This window comes from Oratosquilla oratoria, chromosome 6 (assembly GCF_046742065.1).
Source record: "Oratosquilla oratoria isolate Oo_2021 chromosome 6, ASM4674206v1, whole genome shotgun sequence".
NCBI lineage: Eukaryota > Metazoa > Arthropoda > Malacostraca > Stomatopoda > Squillidae > Oratosquilla > Oratosquilla oratoria.
In genome coordinates this window covers 13602495-13629661 of record NC_134782.1, presented here as the reverse complement: position 1 = coordinate 13629661, position 27167 = coordinate 13602495, and the positions used below count along the sequence as shown (strand labels likewise).

The 27167-nt window shown below is 39.8% G+C and overlaps 1 protein-coding gene across 1 annotated transcript in view; it reads left to right on the top strand.

Moving 5' to 3' along the window:
• Positions 1–11497: 11497 nt before the first annotated feature.
• The window catches only part of LOC143025934 (uncharacterized), a 26937-nt gene continuing 11267 nt past the window's right edge, over positions 11498–27167 (top strand). Inside the window, exons 1-2 of the mRNA XM_076185914.1 lie at positions 11498–12142; positions 24477–25996. Of these exons, the coding sequence (XP_076042029.1) occupies positions 25645–25996 (352 nt within the window). The 5' untranslated portion in view covers positions 11498–12142; positions 24477–25644. The remainder of the gene's footprint in view (positions 12143–24476; positions 25997–27167) is intronic.

Below are 27167 nucleotides of genomic sequence, written 5' to 3'. Positions count from 1 at the left end.
TTACCTAGTTGTATTATACGGGAAGGGGAGCTATGCTTGTAGTGACCCGTCATTGTATCTTGCAACATCTAGTTTGTTCTTGTATGGTGTTTGCACACAATTGTTTTGTGTGTGTGTGGGTATCTATGTATGTATGTATGTATATATATATATATATATATATATATATATATATGAAATATAGTGTGTGTGTGTGTGTGTGCATTTAATTAGTTGTAATCAGGAAGAAAGTGATGCTGTTTGGATCCCATCCTTCCTTTCATCTATTATCTGTCAATGTACATATACACACATGTATGTGTGTATCTATATATATATATATATATATATATATATATATATATATATTATATATATATATATATATATATATATATATATATATATATATATATATATATATATATATATATATATATATATATATATATATATATATATATATATATATATATATATATATATATATATATATATATATATATATATATATATATATATATATATATATATATATATATATATATATATATATATATATATATATATATATATATATATATATATATATATATATATATATATATATATATATATATATATATATATATATATATATATATATATATATATATATATATATATATATATATATATATATATATATAAGGGAGGTAGCCAAGTTAAAGGCACATGCCAACTGCCTGGGTCAGAAGTGCATGTTTCATCTATTGTACCTAGCTTTAAATGAATTTATGGTTTTGACTTGGGCTGTATCATCAGGTAGACTATTTAATTTGACACATCTGAATGGAAGACAATTTTACATGGTATCCTCAAGTGATACCTTCCCATCCCAAATCAGGAGATCATGGTCACTTTCTATCTTTTCCCTTTCTGCTTTGAAGTAGGATGGGTGAAATTTCATCCCGATTCCTTGTCATGTTGGGTTAAGACTAGTGCAGCAAACTACAGGTTTCTTACTCCAGGTGATGACATAAACTTGAGGTGATTAATGAAGTAGATGAGAAGGCCATCCCTTTGAGCCACATCATTCTTTCCTTTATTCACAATTCTCCCACCCCCCCACCCTTATTCACCTTTCCATTTGGCAGACTCATGCTCCACACACATTTGCTTTGCATTCAAAAGCCAGTTTATCTTGTTAATTCTCCTCATTGTAGGTCTTTATTCCATGACCTGGGGAAGGAATCTCCAGGCCTGTGGAATAGTACATGCATCATAGTATATGTGCATACATATTTGTGGAAATGTACATGCATACATGGATATATATATATATCTATATCTATATCTATAGATATATATATATATGTATATACATATATATATATATATATATATATATATATAAAATGTGTCTGTGTGTGTGTTTGTAAAGACTGACAGAATATTGAGGTGAGGTGGTAAATGAATTGGTAAGGCTGGATGGAATTTTATTTGATACCAGATGTTTCAACCTCATGGGCTTTCATTAGTGGACTTCACCCATCCCACTGAAGAATGCCCCCCAAAAATTGAAACATCTGGTAATAAACAAAACCCCATACTTTAGCAATAAAGTTTCATTAGCCATCTCTCCATATATATATATATATATATATATATATATATATATATATATATATATATATATATATACATATATATATATATATATATATATATATATATATATATATGTGTATATGTTTATGTATATATGTATGTGTGTGTATATGTATGTGTGTGTATACATAGATGTATATTTGCCTATATACCAAAGGCCCTTTTCCCCTTATAAGGGGGTTGACTCTCAAAGCGTGCACCCATTCCACATGCATTACAGATGAAGTGATACTTGTCTTGTACTGCATGGCTCAGGCTGAAGGCAAGTCCAGTGTATGTAATCTCTTGTATTATCTGTCTCTTAGGCTAGAGATCAAATTGGTTACTGCTCATTGTATTCTTTTGATTTGATATCCTCTATTATGTGCAGAGCCCACACTACTACTGCATATTCAGACCTGGGGAGGAATAGCTGTAGTCTTTTCATCATCTCCCCACTTTACTCGTAATGTTTGGCAGTAGTTTATTTTGCCCACAGTCTTCCTAATTGGTTTATCAGATGACAAATTATCCATGATCAACACTCCCATATCCTCTTTTTTTGCTTTTGTAACTGTTGCACTTATCATTAAGTTTATCATTAATGGTCTTTTTGTATTTGTGCCCTTTTCCAATACTTTGCATCTTTTCCTATAGAGGGACTGATGACTGGTACCCACACAAGGTCTGTGAGAAGGATGTCAGAGAGTCATTATCATGTCCTCCATCTTCAAATACTGTCAACTCTTTCATTTCTATTGGAAGTGCACAAAAATCCATCTTTATGAGCTACGTATTTACTCTCTGAACACAAGGAGAGTAAGTAATAATCAGGGAATGCTCCCCTCCAACTACTTTCACTGGGTAATTTAGAAACTTAATGCAATGCAGGCACCAGTCCAGGGTTTCTACTCGGAGATCTATGGGAGGGCCCAGAGACCATTGCCAGCTACTTTAGGACTGTGGGTTTCCCATTAGCAAAACTCAAGACAGCAGTTGAATTGATTTTGGTATTCAAGATTATTTTCTATTCATGGTTCCAATGGTATATTCTGTCTAGATTTTTTTTTTTCCATTAAGCAGTCTTCATTTTTTATTCTCATGATTTTTCTGTCATCAGCAAATGAGTTCGTGTAGCATGCCATTCCTTTCATCTTATCATTTACATAAATCAAGAACATTACAGGTGCCAGTACTGACCGATGTGGAATTCTGCTAGTCACTTCCTTCCATCCTGATATCTTATCCTTTACCACTGTCCTTATGTGTTGATCTTTCAGGAAACAGATGAGAACATCCCTCAACATACACTAATTCATTTAATTACACTTTCCATTTACCTTGATAATTGTGTGTGTGTGTGTGTGTGTGTGGTTTTTTTCTATTTAAGGTGGTAATGAAATCAACAAAATTACAGCACACGAGCAGCAAGAAAACTCACCCTGGTTGGTTAATGTAGCTAACATGACCTACCTTTGAGTAAGTGGATCTGTGATCTTTCTTGATCTTTCTTTTTCCTGTTTTCCCTTCCTCTCTGATTCTACTTGTCACTGGAACTATTGATACCACATTTTTGGATACTGAACAAAATTGGTTATTAAATGTTACGTGATCTTATCTCTACTGTAGTAGTTGTAACCACATGAGAGCTTGCTGGACTACTTAAAGAGGAGCACAGGGGACATGCTTTTAAAAGAAAATGGTATTCAGTATAGGCATGGCTGGAGTGAAGAATATAATAGCTGTTGTCATGAGTTTCACTGACTGGAAACCTGCAGCACCATAGTAGCTTATAACAGTCCTCAGGCTCTTCCACAGATTTCTAGAAAGAAACTTTGGACAGTTGCCATTGTTTTTTTAGAGTGAGACTTTCTTTGTTACTGGGTGAAAATAGTACATACATATACCAAGGGCCTCTTCCCTCTTACAAGGGAGGTAGCCAAAGTCAAAGGCATAAATCCACTCCCACCCATTTCATCCCCACATACTCCACTCTCATTCACCACCCCTCCCTCCCTCTTATCTTGGCTCCTCCTGGATGACAGGTCATCCCTGCATCTCGCAGACTGCCCTGGGTCAAGCAGTGCAGCAAGACACAACACAACCACAGCAAGGCTGTTTCAGTTATTAATCAGTGACCCCCCCCCCCCCTCTTTGTCATGCAGAAAAAGAGAGTGGTGAGAAATCCCTTTGGACTGTGTCAAAATATCATTCACATGTACTCCTTCACCCCCATCCCCCACCCACTCCCATGGATCACTGCATCATCCATACACAACCATTCTCCATTCAGCCCTATCTTCTGTCCTCCTTTCCTTCCTCAACAGACATTCTCCTCTTTTACCTCATCCATCCATCTCATTCTTGGTTGCTCCCTCATGTTCATTCCCTCCACCTCTGCCTTTCACAGCTCTTTTACTAACCTTTCTTCACTTGTTCTTTTTGTGTGTCCAAACCATCCCAGTATTCAACCCTATCTCCCAATTCCCTTTCCAACCCCATTCTCCTCCTCACCTCCTTGTTTCTTGCTCTATCCAGCCAAGTAGTCCCTACCATACTTCTGATGCATTTAATCTCAAACATATTTAAACTTTTCCTCTCTTCCTCTCTTATGGCTGAAAATAGTATGAAAGGAAAAGTTGCTTATTGTGAGCTGTCCATATGAGTAAAGGGGTAAAAAATATAGTTAAAAGTTGATAGAGATCCTAAGTCCCAGTATAGAGACGAGAGAGTAACCCCGCTCAGGGCTGTGCCTCCTAATAGAGGTAAGGGGGTTAATGGTTTTTAAAAAAAAAAAATCCATGTTACAGGACCATCATTGTCCCTGTCATTAGCCGTGGTTTAAAAAAAAAAAAAAAAAAAATGGGCCTGTTAAGTGGAGCCTTGGGAGATAAATTAATTTTAATATACAAGATAGGATCTATACCTGTGAGGTGTCTCTGGGCCTTAAGTTATCAAACTTTGCTTTAAATTTGCTCATGTTGTCTGCCTAGACTTTTTTTTTTTTTCTTATTTATTCTACTTCATAATTCATCCATGGAAAACCATTTCATAATATCTTTCAAACATTGTCTTAAGTGTTTTGCTTTGCCTACTTGATATTCATATACTGTTATGACATCTCGTACTCATGTTGATATTATGCATCTCGTACTAATAGATCCCATCATTTTTTTCACACATTTCTTCGTTCTAAAGATAATTATCATACAATCATTCTCTTGTCTCTTTCAGTGTGGACAATCCCAGTTTATCTAATCTCTCTTTTTGTCAACCAGGCTTGGGATCAATTCAAATTGCCACCCATTGTATTCTCTATACTTATGTCCTTTTTGTCTGGCGATCATACCACTTCTGCATATTCATGTCTGGGATGGTTTAAATTTTCATTTAGTTTATCATTATCTCTTTAATTGATCAATTTGTTGTCATGGTTCTCTTGAAGGAAATCCATGGACTTCATTAAAAAGATTTTGTGTTTTTGTTTCATCACATCTTCATCAGTGTAGTGAATCAACAACTTGTATATCCTTTACTCATAACTAAGATGCTCAATTCCTCATCTTCTATAACTTTTTTGATTGTTTCATTTACATGACATTATTTTCTTACATTTTTTTTTTCCCATTAATTTTTGTCATCTACTTCTGGCTTGAATTTATGAACCTTATCATGATCTTCCAGTTGCAGCTTACAATCCTGTTTACTAATTAGTCCTTCCAAAAAATCGATCACAAGAGAAACAAGAACATCATTAGTATAGCTAGTTAACTATTTAATTACATGCATGTTGAGCTTGACAGGGAAAAGGGTGAAACATAAGTCCAATATTTTTGATTGTCCAAAATTTTCAAAGTTTACCAAAAACTGTGAAATAGTACTATAAATCAATCACTACTCATACAGCAGATAACTTGGTTATAGAAGATTATGAATATTCACCATAGCTAGCACTTCAACTCATAAAAGAATCATAAAATGTGGAACACAAAGGTACATGCCTTGTTGTAAACAACGACAATGCATCAACTGGTGGTCAGTTCCAGAAACAGGAGCTCTTTTACAGAGTTGCCACATTTCTGTCCACCACACTCGGCCTGTGAGACTTTTTAACAGAAAGATATGTAATTTTTGGTTGCTCCATATTTTGTCCATTGCTAGCAAAATCCGTTAAATGGGGGTCCGTGAAATCAAGAGCTGAGTGTAATTAGTTCTACAGTAAAATCCCTCCTAGAAAAGCAAGAACCACACTAGCACAGCTACATTCAGGTCATCATCGAACAATGAAACTGTTCCAACACACATGGATACTAAATACCCCATCCTACACTGTCTCCCCCTATTCATACACAGGCAACAACAAAATTTCTTCTTTGAAGTGTATGGGCCAGTCTAGTTTCTGTTGCTGGTTTCCTGGGAGCAGTGGAGATCTTGGGCAATAGGTTGATTGATTGATAGTCCTTTTCACCTTTTCTTCTGTATGATATTTTCATGCATATAATAATCTATGCCTAGTTGCAGAAAGACAGGGAGAAGAGGGTCTCTATGGTTCCCTAATACAGAGGAGCCTGGTGTAAAAAAAAAAGAAAAAGAAAAAAAAAATGCAATGACAAATGTGGCCGTATTGTTTTGTCAACCCATGAAATCTGAGGAGATTTTAAATCTCAAAAGAAGATGAATGCAAAGTAAAAAAAAAAAGAAAAAGAAAAAAAAAATAGATCAACCAAAACAGAGCATGAGATTGGTGATTTATTTATTTTTTTAAGGGGCAGTGTTATGACCATAAGCAGTTGTAAAGAAAGTGATGATGAACTAAGATCTTAAAAAAAAAGGTACATACATTTGAAACATAATTTTGTGCAAACTAGATACACACTTTTGCCATGTGACTCAAGGTGTCTTTTATAAATACAATACAAGGATCTTGTTCATAGTCTGAGGTAATTTTAGAAAATTGCTAAAGATGGGATAGATTTAAAGGTCTTACTACTATAAAACCTCTATTAGGTAATGGCTAATAGTTAATAACACGTTCATCCATACACATCTGGCTTGCTGATGTAGTAGGTAGCATTGAGGGTTTGTGACAGCACAGACCTGAAATTGAGTCCCAGTCAAGGCTTGAAAGTTTTACTAACACTGCAAGTTGTAATTATTTCCACATGAGCAATGGGATAGAGGGGTTGTAAATAAGGGTCACAGCATTGCCCATAGATCAATCTTATGTATAAGCTCCGAGCTCTCACCTGGAAGGGTAATAGCTATTGGTCATGAGTCCAGCATATGACCCAAGACCTTAGTGAATCACCCGAACAAAATCTGTTCTACAACATATTGTTTTATTAATTTATTATTGTTGTTAATAATTTCCCCCCCAGGAAACATCATTAGCATATAAAAGTCTTAATCAGAGGATGAGGGAAATGAAATGTATTTTCCTTTCATTCATTTTTTAAAAGGCTTCAGTGTATTTGTACATTTTCTTCTTTTTAATTTGAAAGAATGAATATGTAGCATTGAGAATGAAGTGTTGATAGTTGTAAATATGTATATTGCATATAGTTACCATTGTTGCCCAGACCAGGCTATGACACAAGACTTGCACCTCAAACAAGTATCTAGTCTTCCTCTTTGTTCTGCACTGACGTAAGTTTTGAATTTGCATTCAGTCTGATCCACTTGCAGATGCTCTTGTTTTTTGAACCTGTAAAATAGTGCACTTGCACAGCATGTAGTACATAGTAATAGTGTCATGGTTTTTACTTAATGTAATATTTGAGGAAGACCAAATATGAATAGAAACGTTAAATAGTACTATGTAGAAAATACAAATTTCACATACAGTTCCAAGGAATTGAAGGAACATTATCTTCTGACATAAGTTTCCTTATGTGTATGTGCCATACTCTGTTAAGTATCATATAACCAAGTATAGGTGTTCATTTCGATCATTATATCATTGATGTACTGTATTCTTAGTTTGTAGTTTCACAACAGATTGAAGGAATAGGAAGTGGGATATAATATGTAGAAATATTTCACGTTTGACATGTGGGGTTAATATTTGTTTGATAGAGAAGGCTTTGATTGGGGTAAAGTGTAGCATTTGAAAACCTTGTGAGATACTGTAATTATATTTAGCTTATTACCTCAGCCTTAATTTGGGGATGTATATGAATTACTGTATGACACTCCTGGTAATATTGATGGCGAAAGAGTATTGAAACAAAAATTTACAGTACAACTACAATGGCTCTGAAATCCCTGACCATGTACTGCTTGAACTGAAAAACAGAAGCTTTATTATCCTGTCTCTCTTCTCTGACTTCTCTCGTTATAATTATTTTGTTAGACATTTATCATGCCATCTTTCATTTTCTGTTTATTTTGGGCTACTTGTTGGATTGAGAGAGATCAACATTCCATCAATTTTATTTCATTTTTTCACATTCCAACAAGTTTGCTAACGTAGAAGTAATGTAACAGTATGACATTGACTTTTAGTAAGAGCATGTCATTTTGCATATGTATGTTTCATTGACTATTGTACAAATGTGTATAACAGAAAGCAGATTAGTGGAACTGAATGTACAGCCCCATCCTGTGGGTCTGGCTTCAGGACATTAGAGGATAAACAAGTGCTTATGTTTTGAAAAGTGTCACTTGAGATAATTTTAGTTAGTGGTTCTACTATGACACCCCCCCCCTCCCCAACCCCACGTTGCTTTTGTGTCTTGGTTTCCTTCGCCCCCCCCCGTCAAAATTGGATTTGCAGTATATAAGAGAACCAGGTAATCGACCCTAGTCAGCTGACTAACCCTGGCAGTGCTACGACAGGCTTCACAGATCATGCTGAGAATAACTCTAGATGACATTGTTCTTTTGGGTGATGGTTTATAGATGGGGGAAAGTTTGAGTACATCAGTTAATCCTGTGATGTAATATACAAACTTTATTTCTAACATCAGATGATTTTGTTAAGCTCAGTGTTGGCCCTCGGACCAGAAGGGCTAAGCTCTACCAGGGGTGAAGCACTTTTCAAAGCCTGAGTACCTTTCTATGGTGTAAAAGCTTCCTCTTATTTCTCTTTATGGAAGGAAATGTATATCCTCTCACTATGAGCTGTTTATAAATTATGTTATAAGGTAGTTGTTAAAATGTTAAATGTTTCTGTGATCAAAAGGAATGAATGCAAAATAAATGTTGAGAGATTAAAAGTGCTTTCCACTCCTTTATTGATAAAGGTAATGTTTGGGAAGATGACAGTAGATTTTTGTCATCAAGCAGCAACTCTGACACATCAGAAAGAAGACATAACCCCCCCCCTCTGACACAGAGGCCCATGAAGGGAATGTGTATCCCAACCAGCATGCAGAGCTACATACATTTGACCACAATCACCTAGAGACACAGCCCTTGAGATGCTAGTACCTGGTCTCTAGAACAGACCCAGTGTTCATTCACTTGCAGCACTTCCTTCTATTTTGTACTCCTATATATATATATTTTTTTTTTCTGCTAAGGAAGGCAGTGCCTACTCTCCCCAATCTTCTGTAATGTGGTGACAGAAGGGAGCAAAGGTTAACTGAACCAGGTATCTTGTACCTGTCATGGATCTCATTTCAAGGTTTTGCAACTCATTGCCTCATCTTCCTATCGAGAAAAGAATAGCAAAATCTTCAGGTGAGACTTTGGGACTGGATATTTGGAGGACAAGGACCACCTGCTGCCCCTCCACTGGGACAACCCCCCCCCCCCCACTCTCTCTCCCCCTCTCTCTCTCCCTCTCTCTCTCTCTCTCTCTCTCTCTCTCTCTCTCTCTCTCTCTCTCTCTCTCTCTCTCTCTCTCTCTCTCTCTCTCTCTCTCTCTCTCTCTCTCTCTCTCTCTCTCTCTCTCTCTCTCTCTCTCTCTCTCTCTCTCTCTCTCTCTCTCTCTCTCTCTCTCTCTCTCTCTCTCTCTCTCTCTCTCTCTCTCTCTCTCTCTCTCTCTCTCTTTTTCTTCTTCTTCTTAGACTGACAGTATATTAACTCACTGTCAGTCCTCTTCCAGTAATGAACAGGGACTTCATCCTTCTGACTAACAACCACAAGTTCTCCAGTGGAGGCAGGAGAAAGTGATTGCTGGAAGCTCTTGCCTCAATACATGTAGAAAGTGGTGCAGACCCATTAGTCATCCTGTGAGAGGACTAGGGAATATTGTAGTTTGGCATTAGCTAACATGACAGAGCAGCCCTTATCGTACATATACATAATCTCTTCTATGCAACATCCACCATTCTTGGGTTCACCAGAAACACACTGTACTCACCGACAACCAATCAATTGGTAGAGACCCTTGCCCTCCAGGTAATCGTTAACAGCCACTGGATTGGCACAGCACCTTATTGGGCTTCACATTAAATTAGAAGACCAAAGAGGAAACCGTTCTTGACCAATTTGCCAACTAAAATGTACTAAACTCCAGAAACAGCCCACAAGGGTAACCTAATCAACAAAAGGTGGCACTGCCTACTAGACCTTCCACCCTGGAGAAAAGGAAACTGCTGTCTACTCACCTGGTAATGCCCCCCCCCCACTCCACCTCCCATCACGGAAGTCGATGCAGAGAGAGCCTCCTGGCTAGTACAGCGGAAGCACGCTGGCTTTGTAATCACGGGGTCAGCAGATCGATCCTTATCTGGGCTCTTGAGCTTAAGCTGTTTACTATGGAGGTTACTGCCGTGGGGCTTGGCTCGGCTGACGGTCGGGGGTCCGTCGTGGGGTTTGTTCGAACCCTTGCTGCAGCGCAGATGTTAGGAAAGGTTTCATCCACTCTTGGCAGTGCACCCCCCACCGCTGTTCACCTCAGAACCTAAGGTGACTTGGGCATCACTGTGTGTGTGATGTGTGACATATCAACTTCCCCCGCCGGGTATCGCCAGTCCTAACAGTGGCATACTGTGGACACAGACTCTCCTGTGTTCATGTATGAACAGTTCCGGGCCACCGACAAGGTTAAGTCCGAGCGATTACTAGCTCCGCAAAAAAGAAAGAAAAAAAAAAAAAAAAAAAAAGAACAGGGTGAGCGAGACACTGGGACGGACATCAAATTCCGTCGCTCTTAAAAACTTCCCTCCAAGTATCTGACAATAAACTTAATTTTCTTATGAATAGCACAAGTCCTCTGGCGATGATGCGTGGCGGTGGGGTTGGGGCAGGAGATTGTCCTAATTGTATTTTACATAATTGTATACGATGTAGGAATTATATGATACAGTCTTCTCTGATCAACAGTGGCGCCGCCAGGAATTTTTAGTTGGGAGGCTAAAGGGGGGGTGAGCAATTTTTTTGGGGGGCTAATAGTAATATGATAATACACATATATTATCCTCATTTCAGAAGGGGAGGGGGTTAATGGTTGGGCTAGCACTGATGGCTGAAATCTTTAGCCCTGGCAATTAAAAATTCCACTTAATAAAATGTTTTCAATGAGTGTTTTAAATTTTCAATTTGCTCATTTCAGTTGGGGGGGGGGGCTAAAGCCCCCCCCCTGGCGCCGCCACTGCTGATCAAACTTTGTCTTAAATTCATATGTGTTGTGAGTGTGGGTTATTTCTTTTAATTTGTTCCACATTGATACATCTATTTGGAAATGCCCCCAAACATATTTTATGGTCTCTATTTTCTCCATTACATCTTATCTTATTATCTTATTCTATAATAACAAATCCTCTCCGTCAATTGTTTTCCATTATTTTCCGTCCTAAAGATAACTATTATATCACCTCTCCGTGTACACTTGTGTTTTACTTTCTGTTTACTTAATTGTACAAAAAATAAAATAAAATGCGTTTTCTCCAACAATTGTCCATAATTTTGAATGCTATTATGGTTTCAACTTGGGGTTTATCGTCTACTCTAAGCTATTACAAGTGTAGGTGCATCTGTATGGAAAACTTTCTCGACATCCTTTACATAGTCTTGTTCAATTTGTGCCCTCGAGTTCGTGACGCTCTCCCGTACACAAATCAGATACTCTCTTGCCTCGTATCTGCTGCCTTATGACCTGAACTGAACACTGTGTGTGTGTGCGTTTCCGCGAGTGTGAGTGCGTACGTATGTGCACGCTGGCACTTGCCACAGGTGACCCACAGCGACGACAAGACCCCTGGGGGTTCAGTCTGGCGAGGGCTTCAGTCACACAGGGAGGGCGCGGCTAAAAAGAACTAAACGACGCGAACGTTACGGAAACCTTGAGTAACCCGTTTTCTTGGACGTCGTGTGGCATCAGCGAGATACCATTTCACTGCATCACGATTGTGAATTCCCGTCTAGCGAACTTGTAAGTGATACAAACCACAGCCCGGCGTTGGAAAACGCTAACGTGATGGTAGTTTAAAGTGCAAACCTAGAAATACGTGAGCTTACCGTAGTTCAACAAGTTACGAAGATGATTCTTCGAATGTTGTCCAACATTTAAGACATGAAAATATGTCGTAACTATAACTACCTCGATTCACATCATTTCTCTCGTACAAATCTGACGTATATGCAGGTAAGCTCTTTTTATAAGACTCTAAGACTTAAGGTTTGCCCCCATGCATGGATATGCTGCATCATGTTGACAAATGAAGTAACGAACAGCTGCAATTTGTCCGTTGAGGAGCGTTTTATGACTTGAGAATTTGAATGTGGCTGACGACAGACGATTTTCTTCATCTGGGGGAAGGAAGCTCAAATCCTGCAAAGTTTAAATCCTGTTAGTGCATTTTTCAGGGTCAATGTGTTGTTTCTCAAAGTTGCGCAAAGGAAGGATTCCACCTTGGACTTGAAGTCTTTCCTTGTTCCCCCGACAGGACTCCCGCAGACGTAGTACGGGAGCTGTCAGAGAAGAGCCCCATGTAGGGGGGCGGTTTGGACTCTGATTCCTCGTATTCTTTCTGGGATGTTCCATTCATTTCATCGACATACACGTGGTTCATCATCTGGTACTGGAGTAGGAACTGACCGGCTAATTCCTACATATGGGTAGCATACTGCGTGAGTTGTCAGCAGTCATTGTTTCTGATCACACGGATGCCATCGAGATGATAGGTTTAACCCAGCTAGGTTTATCCATTCCTTACCGGAGGCAAGATGCCAGCCAGGCGGTGCTGTGGTACCGTTCTTGAACGTTAATTAAGTAATCCCAGTTCGGGTCCCGCCCAGGGCTGCAAAAAAAATCCGCATCGCTGCAACCGGCACTCCAACTCGGGTGGACAAGGAATTGCGTGTAACGTGACAGCATTACCCGAAGATCGCGTCATATGAGCGTCCTCTCGGGAATGTAAAAGCTGTCGATCGCGAGTCCATCACGTGATCCAAGAGTGGTGAATCACAAGTACGTACGCATGTGTGCATTCCTGTGTTTACGGTGCGTCCCCGCTTAAGTCCCTCCCAGATCCACGTGTGGTGACAGCTTTACTGCCGACGTCGGAGAAGACTTGCGGGAGACGGGGGAGAGGGGTTGGGCGCTCTTCTTTTCTTCATGGTTTGCGGGGCTGTTAACCGCTCGGATCTCAACCTTGTAGGTGGTCCGGAACATTTCATACATGAACGACGAAGGAGAAGGGTGCTGTCCGGGTCCGAGGATGTTGGAGAATAAGAGGTTGTTATTGTGTGTGTGTTGGGGGGGAGGGGGGGAGGGAGTGTAACAAGTGTTTGTGGTTGCATGGACTATGGACTACTTAGGACAGACCATCGACTTGGGCAGGATCGGTTTTACAAAGGAGCTTCCCGACAGGAGAGTATTTGGTCTATGACTAGATCGGATGAGGAAAAAATAAGTAGAAAAACGAATAGAATAAATAATAAGGATAAATAATAAACAAAAATAACAGTAATACATAAATAACAAAAACATAACTAAATAGATTGTGAAAAAGGCAGGAATTACAGCATATTTCCTAGGTGCTTATCTAAATGAATCTTAAAAAATCGAACACTACATTGCACTGCCTCTGCACGGTTGGCGAAGTTGTTTCTACCCACTAAATCTACATCCTGACAGTTTGAGACCTTTATTTCTTGTCTGATTCGCATCCAATGTGAAAATGTAGTCACTTTTGACGTCAATTCCTTATAGTATCTTAAATGCCTATGTCAAAACATCCCCGAGTCTACGCTCTTTTAGGGAAATAGATTTATAGGTTTTAGTCGATTTTCGTATGATTTGTATCCGATATTTAGAATCGGTTTTGTTGCTCGCCGTTGTACTTTTTCCAATCTGTCAATGTCTTTAATGAAATTCGGTGACCATACGGATACAGCATATTCCAAATGTGGGCGAATTAACGATTTATACAGGTTATTAATGACAGATGGATTTTTAAAATCAAAAGATCGCGCAATCAGTCCTTGAATCTTATTTGCATTTCTGAGGCGGAAATACACTTAAGATGATTTGAGATCACCACTGATATTACCCAGAGATCCTTCTCACTATCCACTTTTGTTAACTTTCCAAATAATTTGTAATCGTACTTATTGTTATCCTTTATATGTGCATAACCTTATATTTATGTTAAATTTCAGTAGCCACTTTTCAGACTGCTCTAGTTTATCTAAATCTTTTTTTATGTCTATTTGATTTAAGTGATCATTTGCCATTCCGCACATTTTTGTATCATCGGCAAATTTGGAGACATTAGATTTCAGTCCGTGGTCTATATCGTTTATAAATACTATGAATAGAAATGGCCCAAGAACGGAACCCTGAGGAGCGCCACTCGTTACACATTTCCATCTACAAATTTTGCCACTTAGAACCAAGATCTATATATATAGATCTTGCTTAGAACAGCTCTTTGTTTACGATCGTTTAACAAATTACTAGCCCAGCTTAATAGGCTACCACTTATTCCATGTGGATCTAATTTAGCAAGTAATCTTTCGTGCGGGACGGTATCAAAAACCTTCGCAAAGTCTAGATATATTAAACATATTGTTTCTTTTGTCATAATTCGAGATAACCGTGTTGTAGAATTCGAGCGTATTAGTCACACAGGAACGTTTCCGTCTGAATCCATGCTGGCTATCATGAAAAAAGTTACTTTCTAAATGGTGTTCGATAGGCTCTGATGGTAGTTTCCATCATTTTCCCACGATCAAAGTTAAGCTTAGGCCTGTAGTTCATTGGCTTCTTTTTGTCATCCTTTTTGAGTATGGGGGTAACATTAGTTAACTTCCATTCTCTGGGCACATCTCCGGGTATGACTGATTTTTTGAAAATAACTTCAAACAACAATCTCTCATTTTATTTCCTTTAAGATTCTTGGATGTCAACTGTCAGGCCCTGGTGTTTTTTTTTTTTTTTTTTACTTTGGGTTTTTCTATACATCTTTTAATTTGTTTTCTTTTGTTGTAATTACAGTAGTAAGTTTCCCCTAGACTTATCACAGGCTTCAGATAGGACTTCAGAGTGAGATGTTTCGTATTCGGATAATCAAGTTGTTCGTCCGCAGACAATAGTAGGCCAATGTGATTCCTAATAACTTTATCTCTAGTGTAACTATAGGGTTCTTTGGGATTCTCTTTGGATTCATCAGCGATATTCATTTAGCACTGTCGCTTTCTTTTTTATCGTCTTTTTGAAATCCATCTGTATTATTACATAAATGATAGTCGTGGGAGGGTAAGAAAACCCTGTAGAAAATTAAATGGTAATAGAGTCTAAAAGGGGGGTATTGAATACTTTTGAGGGATTTGCCTTGTAGCTCAGGAGGAATGTGCTAGGAGACTTTGACATCGAGACTTGCATCTACATTAACCGAAAGTTGGGAAAATAGTTGGAGACGTAGTCGTAGAGAAAGGTAGGAACTCTGAAAAAATTAAGTTAAACTGTACTATGAAAACAAAAAGAAAGTGAATTATAGTCGAGGAAAAAGCAAGTGTAAATGTTTGTGCATGTGGGCGTGATTTTGTTCGTGGGAAGTGTGTGTATTTGATACGAGAAGCGAGTCTAACACTTCGCGCTGTTTCGTGCCTCTTACCTTCCGTGAACGACAGACATCGAACAAGAAGACTGCCAGGTCTCTCGGAGTTGATGAAGTCGTATTGGTAGGTCGTGTTGGTTGTCCAAACTCTCAACCGCCTAATAAGAGGCATTCAAATGTGGTCGTAGTTGGTCGGGAGAAAAGGTAGCGTGGTTTGTTTCGTCAAAGGAGAGACCGCTGCGTTATGATGATTAAGACATTATGATTATCTCTGCTGGAGAGATGTTCCTGTGCCTGCCTTCCCAGGATATTTTCCAGAGTAATTATGAACCCATCAACCTTTTCTCCACGATAGCAAATATTTAGAAATTATGAATACAGGAACTGGAGAAAAACAGGAAGAGAGGGAGGGGAAAAAAAAAAAACAGGAGGGAAAAGTGAACAGACAGGAAAGGTTTGGGAGATTTGGTAGAAGATGGAGGGAAGGAAACACCAAAGAACATTAAAATAATTTAATGCAGCCGATCGCATTTTTTTTGTCCATGCAAATTTACTAAGGTATTAGTAAAGAAGATGCAAAACCATTGCAGTATTCACGCAATTAAAAAAAAAAAAAAAATAGCTCGCAACGACGTCATCTTTTATGTCGTCTGCAAACAATGAGCTGACCAGTCTGTCGGTTTAAGAGTCCAACAGAAACAGGCGACTTCTGTTCACACCGGGACTATTTTTCCTCCGAATGCTAGAGCAAATTTGCAGCTCGCAGGTTTCGCGGAGGAAAATTATTTTCCTCCAGCATATCAAATGGCATTCTTCGTACTTTTTGACGAAGGTGGTACCGCCAACTAATCGGAGGTCGGAGAAAAAATAACCCAGTGTGATAATCCCTTTGGGGTTCCCTGGCGTGAGCTTCCGACCACCTGTAAAGAAGTCGTCGGTCGGTTCGTCCACCGGGAAAGGACTTGAACCGTCATTTGAGTCCGTTTTCCTTTCCCACCGCAACAAAATGCGAATACTCTCAGCGTAGAAATTACGAACTAGGATTTCTTTCTCCACCTGACTCAAAATGTAAACAAAACAGCACGAAATATTGTTAAAGCCAGTGTAAGTTGTCATTGATTTATGTGGTTTGATGCTCTCCGAGACTTTCGCTTAAATGCAGGCAGGTACAACAAACACAATACAAAGTGAGCAAGTTGGCAGACTGCCAAGATGACAGACACGCTCTCAAAGACATAAATAAACATAACTGCAAAGTCAACGGAGTAGCTGGGTTGTAATGAAAATGTGTTGATATGAGTTCACACATATTCAAACGCGTGCGATTTCGCGCGCGCGCACACACACGCGCACACACACACACACACACACACACGCACATACACACACACACACACACACACACACACACACACACACACACACACACACACACACACACACACACACACACACACACACACACACACACACACACACACACACACACACACACACACAGAAAAGAGAGAGAAAGAGGTGTCATAGTGATTAACGCGAGGACTCGCGACGACACACCTAAAATCCATCCTCGCTTCACGTACTCTAAGTCGTTACTGTTTCCCTTGAAATGAGATGGGATATATTGTATGTGTGCGTGTGTTTTTTAGCATAAATAATTCCTATTGGTCCGACGCGACGCTCCGTCGGGACTGCGATTTTTGGCGTAATTTTGGCGTAATTTTAAAATTTGGCGTAATTTTTGGCGTGATTTTGGCTGCATTACCAGACGCGTTTCTTCGGCCACAATGGTACTTTTTGTCTGGCGAAAGGTTCTCCCAGAACGCGCGGGATGGTGATAACCATTTCACCAAATTTAGACATTTGTCAGTAATGAAAAACTGAATCGAACGGAGCCAGTAAATTCCTCAAGGAAGCAACGAAATAAGAAGAAAATGAAGAGGTTTCCGTGTGATAAATCACGGGGATTATAAAGCGGAACTTAACCAAGTTACAAGAATAAATCTTGGTGAAGTGGTCGAAATTACAGCGTTGTCTGGCGGTGGCTACCGCTCGATGAAGATGTTGGTGGAGAAAAATGATGGAGAAGGAGTAGGATGAAGTTGGAGAGTTCTTGGCTGACATGTAAATCTATTCTGGCTGCAGCTGGGCGATTTTATTCACATACCCCACCTTGGTAGTGACGTGGAGAGAGTGAAGGGAGAGCAGGGTGAACAACAACAACAACAACAACTACTCACCAATCACCACACCCTATTAGGGGACTTTGCAAGAATTTGGCTCCCACTTATCAAGATCATCGTTATGATTTTTTTCCCTTTTCTTGAGAAACTCCACCACCCCTCTCTCTCTCTCACTCTCTCTCTCACTCTCTCTCTCACTCTCTCTCTCACTCTCTCTTTTTTGCCTTCATTTTTTTCTGGTGATCTCTCGGTTGCAGAGCAGGTGTCGAGTGTCGAAACCAGGGAATGGTACTTGTTAGTTTATTTTTTCGGGGTTGTCCCCCCGCCCAGCTTATGGCGTCTTCTCCTACCATTTCTTTAGCTTTCTCTCTGTCTACCCCCCCATCTCTCTCTCTCTCTCTCTCTCTCTCTCTCTCTCTCTCTCTCTCTCTCTCTCTCTCTCTCTCTCTCTCTCTCTCTCTCTCTCTCTCTCTCTCTCTCTCTCTCTCTCTCTCTCTTCTTTTTCTCACTCTTTCCCCAGAAAAAAACAAATTAAGGGGGACCACGTGTCTAAAGAATGTGAAGAAATACAGACTTCCAAATAGATACATAAATACTTGGAATAGCTTAAGAGTTGACATAGCCCAGGCTCAAACAATACATGAATTAAAATTTATACAACTGGAAATCAAAGATATAGACTAAGTTGGAACTGTACATGATTTAAGGCTAGGTATGGTAAATAGTATACTACAATTAGCTAAATACAATTAGGTAAACACACACACACACACACACACACACACACACACACACACACACACACACACACACACACACACACACACACACACACACACACACACACACACACACACACACACACACTGGATGGAAGACTTTTTGCAAGAAAGAAAAATGCGAGTAGTGATAAGAGATCAGCACTCAAAATGGAATGAAGTAATAAGCGGTGTCCCGCAGGGAACAGTTCTGGCCCCAATAATGTTTGCTATATATATTAATGATATGGATGAAGGAATTGAAAGCTATATGAGCTTCTTTGCAGATGATGCAAAATTACTGAAAAGAGTGAAAACTGAAGAAGATTGTGAATCACTACAGAGAGATCTAAATAAAGTACAAGAATGGAGTAGGAAGTGGGAGATGGAGTTCAATACAAAAAAGTGTAGTATAATGGAATTTGGAAAAAGCAAAAACAGAATAACAGGATCATATAATTTGGGAGAAGAAGGAATAAAAAGAGTAGAAAATGAGAGGGACCTGGGAGTCATTGTTATGAATAATATGTCACCTGAGAAACATATAAATAAGATTTTTGGAGAAACTTATAATTTAATAAGAACAATCAAAGTGGCATTTACATACCTGGATGAAGAAATGGTGAGGAAAATCCTAGTCACCCTGATAAGACCAAGATTGGAATATGCAGCAACGATATGGTCACCAAGTACAAAAAAATGTATAAAAAAACTTGAAAGAATACAAAGAGCAATTACTAAACTGGCACCAACACTCTCAAAACTATCATATGAAGAGAGACTACAAAAACTTAAACTACAGACACTAGAGCAAAGAAGAGAGAGAGGAGATTTGATAGCTATTTACAGAATCATGAAAGGCATAGAAATTACTGATAGAGAGAATCTGATAAAATGGGATGACAGAAATACAAGAGGACACGGAAAGAAAATAAAAAAAGACAACTATAGAAGAGATTTGAAAAAGAACAGCTTTCCTCACAGAGCAATAGACAGTTGGAACAAGTTAGATGAGAAAGTGGTGTGTGCAAAAACAATACATGAATTTAAAAATAGTTTAGATAAAATGAGATATGAAGACGGGACCTCACGAGCATAGCTCCCCTTCCCGTAAAATACAACTAGGTAAATACAACTAGGTAAATACACACACACACACACACTCTTGCTTGAACGATATACAGTATCAGGTCTGAGCTCTCATCCGTCAGGGCAGTAGTTCTTGATCATTAGTGCAGAATGTGATCCAATAATGTGGTGAATCTCTCTCTCTCTCTCTCTCTCTCACACACACACACACACACACACACACACACACACACACACACACACACACACACACACACACACACACACACACACACACACACACACACACACGAGCGCGAGAGTAGGTATGATAAATTGGAGAGTAGCAGACGGGATCCAACGGAAGTTGTTGCTTTTCCTGTATAATACAATTAGGTAAAGGTAAACACACACACACACACACACACACACACACACACACACACACACACACACACACACACACACACACACACACACACACACACACACACACACACGTGTATAAGTACGTTTCTGCTTGTGTACATTAAGCATGACATAACTTGTGGATGTGTGTGGAAATATGTATATATGTGTCTATGTACTTTACATCTCAGTAAAGCTGTTGACACGAGATCTGACGGCTGCAATCTCCACCCATAAAGCTCAAGGGAAATGCTCGGTGGGAGGCAGACTTATGCCGTGCTGTTTGCCCTGCCCTTGGGGATGAAAGTGGATTCTCGCCGGATTTGTGGTGACGGTAGTGGCTTGGCAAAGGTAAACACGCTGTCTGCGGTTCCTGGCGCCAAATGTACCCCGGGATGAGTAGGAGGAGGAGGAGGAGGAAGAGGAGGAGGAGCGCGAGTGGGGGGAATAGGGGACGTCGTTCACTTGATTTGTTTGTAAGTTAACGCTGAGTTTGTGTGACGCAATGGGAAGGCTTGTTTCGTACCGTTGGCTGGAGATGCACGACTTGACGTCACGAGGGGCAGTTTTGAAATTACATTTTAGAGCATCAGTAATATAATTGAAAAAATGCTACTACTAACATATTCTGTTGACACACACACACACACACACACACACACACACACACACACACACACACACACACACACACACACACACACACACACACACACACACACACACACACACACACACACACACACACACACACACACACACACACACACACACACACACACACACACACACACACACACACCTACCTCTCATGGCGCTGTGGTTAGAGCTCTGGCCTGCCACTACGGAGGTCCGGGTTCGATCCTCGCCCGGGGCTGAAATAATATCAGTATCGCAGCGCTGAGGGGTGTTACTCCAACTCTCGTGGGCGGGGAGTTGGGGGTGTGTGTGTGTGCAAGGTCATAGCATTACCCAGAGATCGGACCTACGAGCTCTGAGCTCTCTTCCAGGAGGGAAATAGCTGTCGATCACGAGTCCAACACGTGATCCAAAGACCAAGTGAATACACACACACACACACACACGCGCGCGCGCGCGCGCGCATATCACAACTGACACCATAGTCGGAAGAAAGAGTTGAATAAGCGAATCTATATATTTCAATTGCTAACTACAATCGTCTTCAGTTGTACAAAGTGGGAGGAGGATGCTATCTTAAATAGCAACCTCTTACAAAGGAAAAGGAACTAGGGAAGGAGTATCACTACTCTCGCTCTCTAGTGACCTGAGGATGACAGGAGGTCGGGTCAAGGAGAGGGAGAGGATACCTGTTGACAGTTTATTTTGTAATGAATAATCCTGAGATTATGTCTGGGGTCCATTGACCCTTAGAATTATTCATAGTGGTTCAGATATGTTGATGATATTTTCACCTTTTGGGATGAGAGTTGGGGTCCCTTTGATGTTTTTTCTAGAAAAACTTAATCAGTTAGCAACTAATATCAATTTCAAAGTGGAATGGGAAAAAGATGGAAAAATTCCCTTTTTAGATACCTTAATCATGAGGAATGGGAATAGGCTTGCCTTTACTGTTTTTAGAAAGAACACCCATTCAGGAAGTTACCTTCATTGTTTTAGTCATTACCTAGATCACATCAAAAGGAGCGTAGCTTCGGGTCTTTTTCTCCGAGCCTTTAGGATCTGTAGCCCCCAATCTTTAGAACACGAGTTAACCTCCATCACGTCCCAATTAAAAAAAAAAACTAGATTACCCTCAATGGTTCCTGGATAAAGCCCTCAGCCAAGCCAGAACCAGCTTTTTCAATTCCCTTTCCACAAAGCCAAACGTATTACAAAATCCCCTCATCATTCCCTTTGTCAAAATTTCTTCCCAAATATAAGGTTAATTTAATTCATAATTACTCAAAAACTATCAGTTAAAAAGTTGTTAATGTTCATCAGAGGTTGACAGAAGATCATGTCCCAGGGGTTTACTCCCTTCTGTGTAAAGATTGTAACCTAACATACATCGGTCAGACGGGGAAAGACCTAAGGACAAGGTTGACTGAGCATAAAAAGTCAATCAGGTATGGTCAAGAGAGTTCAGCCGTGTTCCAACACGCGAATAAATTAAATCACCGGATGGACTGGGACAAATCTGAACTTATTTACAAATCTGGTTGTGGGTTCAGAAGGAAAATGGTGGAATCCACTTTAATAGACTATCTGCCCACTATGGGCCAATGGACTATCTGGCCCACTAAGGGCCAATGAATGGACCCCAGACATAATCTCAGGATTATTCATTGCAAAACAAACTGTCAACAGGTATCCTCTCCCTCTCCTTGACCCGACCTCATGTCATCCTCAGGTCAATAGAGAGTGAGAGTAGTGATACTCCTTCCCTAGATTCACTTATTCAACTCTTTCTTCCGACTGTGGTGTCAGATGTGATTAACAAATGTGTTACATTTTACACCATATATATATATATATATATATATATATATATATATATATATATATATATATATATATATATATAGGTGTGAAAACAGAATGAGTGGTAAGGGGGTGAGTTTAAACGCCAAGAATACGTTGAAGTTTTATTTCTGACGTTTCGTCCAACTACGACTTCTTCAGATACGTTTAAACTCACCACCCTACCACTCATATATATATATATATATATATATATATATATATATATATATATATATATATATATGTATATATACATATGTATATATATATGTATATATTGTAATATATACATATCGTTCAATTGAATAACATTTTACGGTGCACCTACATTTTAATTTTTGTTATCGTTAGCTTTTGAAATACCAGTCTACCTGTAAGAGAATAATTATAATGGAACAACATAAGCAAAAAAAAAAAAAAAAAAAAAAATAATAATAAGAAGGAGAAAATTAATTTCTACTGTTAGGTTACATTTCTATAATCTTACAAAGGAAAAGGATGTGTAATGAAACAAGTTATCAAGTGGAATATCCAATACGTCAAGACAGAGAAGGCACTTCACTAAGAAGAAAAATAAGAAAAGAAAAGAAAAGAAGAAAAAAATATATACTCGTATATATATATATATATATATATATATATATATATATATATATATATATATATATATATATATATATAATGATATATAATAATTCACATGTTATCTACAGGCTCGCAAATAACCAAAGGAATTGCGAAATCCTTCCCTCTTCCTGCATGACCACAACAAGCTTGGTCCCGGCGATTGTCTTGCCACCCGGAAAATCAAGAACAACACGACATCACGTTAACAAGGAACATTCTAGAAGAAAACACCGATGTCATAAGAAATATATTCAGGAGAAAGACATTTCCTTTACAAATTCTTTCTCAATAAGCTTGGTCCCGGCGATTGTCCTGCCACCTCATTACAGTAGCCCCGGAAAATCAAGAACAACACGACATCACGTTAACAAGGGACATTCTAGAAGAAAACACTGATGTTTTAAGAAACATACCCAGGGGAAAGACATCTCCTTTTCAAATTCTTTCGCTCTGAATGGAATATCCCCGTTAGTCCTTTTGTATTTCGAAGGCCTTGTGGACAAGATGCAGGCGTGTCTTTATTCCCAAAGTCAGCAGTGTGCATGACATCCCGTTGCGGCCCAACTGTCAACTGTTGTCAGTGGCATCTACTTTCGTACGCCAACCCTTGTCAAGTAGCGTTTCGCGACATTAAGTTTAGAAATGGCCACGTGTTCTCTCATCACTTCTAATCGTATGAGCGTTCCCACCCCCATCCTCTCCTCCCCCTCATGTGCTACCCGAAATATATATATTTTTTTACCCACCCGGACGTTGTTGAGGTTAGACTAACTTGTTCTGCAGTTTCATATCGACAAATAATGGCTCCCGGTTATCGGGTATTTCTTTGTTTCCAATCTTTCCCAGAATTTCCTTATCATGTATCTATCTCCCCTTATATTTTTTAGTATCAAATGATTCGATTTCATAAAATGATAAAATTTTGTCTCTTCTCAGTTCTAATGGTTATTTTGAAGACAAGATGAGATAGACTGCCCGAGTTTTGTGCACGCAGAAACAAGGTTAAGCTTTTTCAAGGACCTTTTAATTTGTTTTGTTGGAGTCAAGATAATTTTGAAGTTTATTCTTGAGTCGAATGTTTGCCAGGGATGGTGTGGTGATGTTTACCTCTGAGAATTGAGATGTTTTCTTCTTTTACACAGTTATGTGTTGAACCACACATTATCTTCCACAAGAAATAGATGTGTGTCGAGGTTCCCTGTGTGTAGCCTATAAGGTTGAACTAATACTGCTATTGAGACAGAGACATGTCAGAAATGTTAAAAACAGATACTACGGGATTTGATTCTCCTGTAGCAGAGGCTGTTGAAGTTATGAACGTTGTGAGATTTTTGGAACTCATCAAAATTGTGTATCTTTTTTAATTCGTTTGTTTCTTTTCCTTTTAGACCATCTCTCCTTCGTCGACGTCCGTTACCCCAACGACATGACATTGTGATGTGATTGATCTCCGACTCGCCCAGCGACATGAAGCAATAGAACTCGAAGCTTACGTCATCACTGACGTCATCAGACAAGGACGACGAAGAGCGCGACATGACGTCATAACTGTTTTAGTTTATTCGCTGAACGCAGCGCATCGTAACAAGAATCGATCACGGAAGAACGTGAATGAACGTGACGGAGTTCAGAGTCACGTACCTCAACGCTGTGACATAGCTAGATGGTCAGTCAGCATATCCTCTGATGACACTGTGACGTGACACAATGACACTAGCACGTTGTCGCCCTCCTCCTTCTCTTCCTCCTCCTCCTCCTCCTCCTTCCGTGGTAGACAACACACACAGACGACAGTTAAGTTAGCTTTGGTCCGAATCCAGAATAAACGCGTTCAAGAAAGGCACAGATTCAAGACGACGTTTAAGAAACACCGGAGGCACATGAATTTTGACAGAATATTTAACCCTCTCACTTTTATTCACGGCTCGAATATTTATTCCAGCTGGCGCCAGACGATTTTATCCAGTCGAGGGAAACAATCCCCTACCATTTAGCGCAGCGGAAGAGTTAGGTAATCGTCTCGATGGACAGAGGACAATGCGTGAACACCTAAGCGACAGGGACATGACCTACGACAACAAAGCTAAGATGAGAGGGATGGCTGCCCATCAAGAAAGTCCCCCAGGAGAGAAAGAGAGAGAAGACTTTCCACAGTAACCTTGTTTTTCGCCACACGATGACGTAGCCTCGAAGAACCAAAACAAAGTCGACGATTCAAAGGCTCCCAGGGCACAGGACCTACCTCGTCCTCAGGAGGGGACCGACTTCGGCAGACCACATCTCAGGTACTTGTGTGGAAGAAGGTCTTATAGTGTTCTCCCGTTTCTGCGTTCTCTTTGGAGATACCTCTCCTTGTCGCATCAGATAGTTCCTTATGTCCCTCTCCCTTCTCTAAAGATTTCTAAGAATCTATTATGTCACCACATCTTATCCATCCTTCCGTACTTCAGCACGCGATCTTCCACATCGTGGAAACTTGTGTCGCTTATTCTTTAGGCATATTGCCATAACAAACAACTGCGTGTACACAAACAAATACTCATAACAAATACTGCAATGGATCTCCCTCTCAACCTGACCTTCGATTTCAACTTTGCTGAACTTCTGTACGACTCGAATTTGAGCGAACCCACCCTTTCACCACCCACTATCCCCTCCCCCTCCCACTTCACCCCGTCCTCAGCCTCCGACTTGGGCGCCATGACGACTGAGGACGATTTGAGCGTTCTTGGAGGCAAGTCCCGCTCGGAGTTCTACGAGGAACTCATCCTAAAGATCATGAGGAACCCCGAACTCGCCGGTCTGGTGGGCCTCAACACCAACAGCAGCCGGAACAACTACTTCGGCACCTCTGGGGACAGCCCCAGGATCTTCACTCCTCCTCCAGAAGGCCTTGGCAACTTCACCGGTGAGTTCACCTGTTCATATCCGATGCTCTTCTTTCAGTGGAGCCAATCATGAACTACAAGCTTTCACGTGGAAGAGGCGTCGCTTGCAGTCGAGGCGAGCTTCAGGCAAATGTAAGTCGCTTAAGCTACTTTTTATTTCCTGAGCTGAAAGCATCACTCGGCGTTGTCAAGAGGGAAATCGGAAAAATAGGTCACTGTGTTGATGTTGTTAAGGGGAGGGAGCCTCAGAGATTGATATGGTGCTTCGCGAGGAAGAAAAACGCGGTGTTGGGGGCCTCTGCCAGTCGACAGGTGTACAAGAGGAATTCTGGTGATTGTTAGTGCAACTGGTGGAGACAGACTAAGTAAGCAGCTCCATTACTGGCGAGAGATAAAACGATTTTGCTGTTTTCCGTGATGCTAATGCTACTGCAGGGGGAGGAGGGGATCAAACAGCCTTGCAGATCAAACAAAGATGTTGCACACTCTAATGTCTCTTCACCCCAACTTTGGCAAAGATTCACTAGAGAACGAGAAAAAATTCAGTCGTTGAAATGAAAATGTCGATAGAGTGCAAACATTAACATAAAAACATGAAATGATGAAAATATTTTGATTATACAAAATTTGGAAATACAAATAAATTATTCAGCAAAGTTAATGGAGAGAGTACCCTCTGAGTTGAAATGAGTTAAGTCCGGATTTGAAAACCTTCTTTAAGGTGTAGCGCAAGGGAAGACATAGTGAATAGTATCAAGCTACCTCGTTACATGTCTCTTTCAGGATGGGATTTTGTCTGCAATAACTGAAGAGGTGGAACGACAAAGGTGGTTATGGAGATATTTAAGGGGGTCAGCAGGTGAAAGGAGGGATAGTCGGTGTTAAAAGGGGCCTGCAGTAATATTTTTTGTTGAATATGAATCTGTTAAAAAAGAGAAAATGTTATGTGAGTGTGATCTGCAGTAATGTCACTAAAATCTCTAAATCATTGACTGCATAAAAGTTAATGCAGGGAGTAGCCCTGGTAAGCGTGGCTGATATTGAGCCAAAAGCTCGTGATGCCCTAAAAGGAGACGAATTGCTTTCATTCTGCAATGAAACTGAATAATTGCCTTGCCGTGTTTTCATATGTCGTCGAAGAACACATCGTTCTTCTTCATTGTAGATCTGATGACCTCACCTTCATCACGG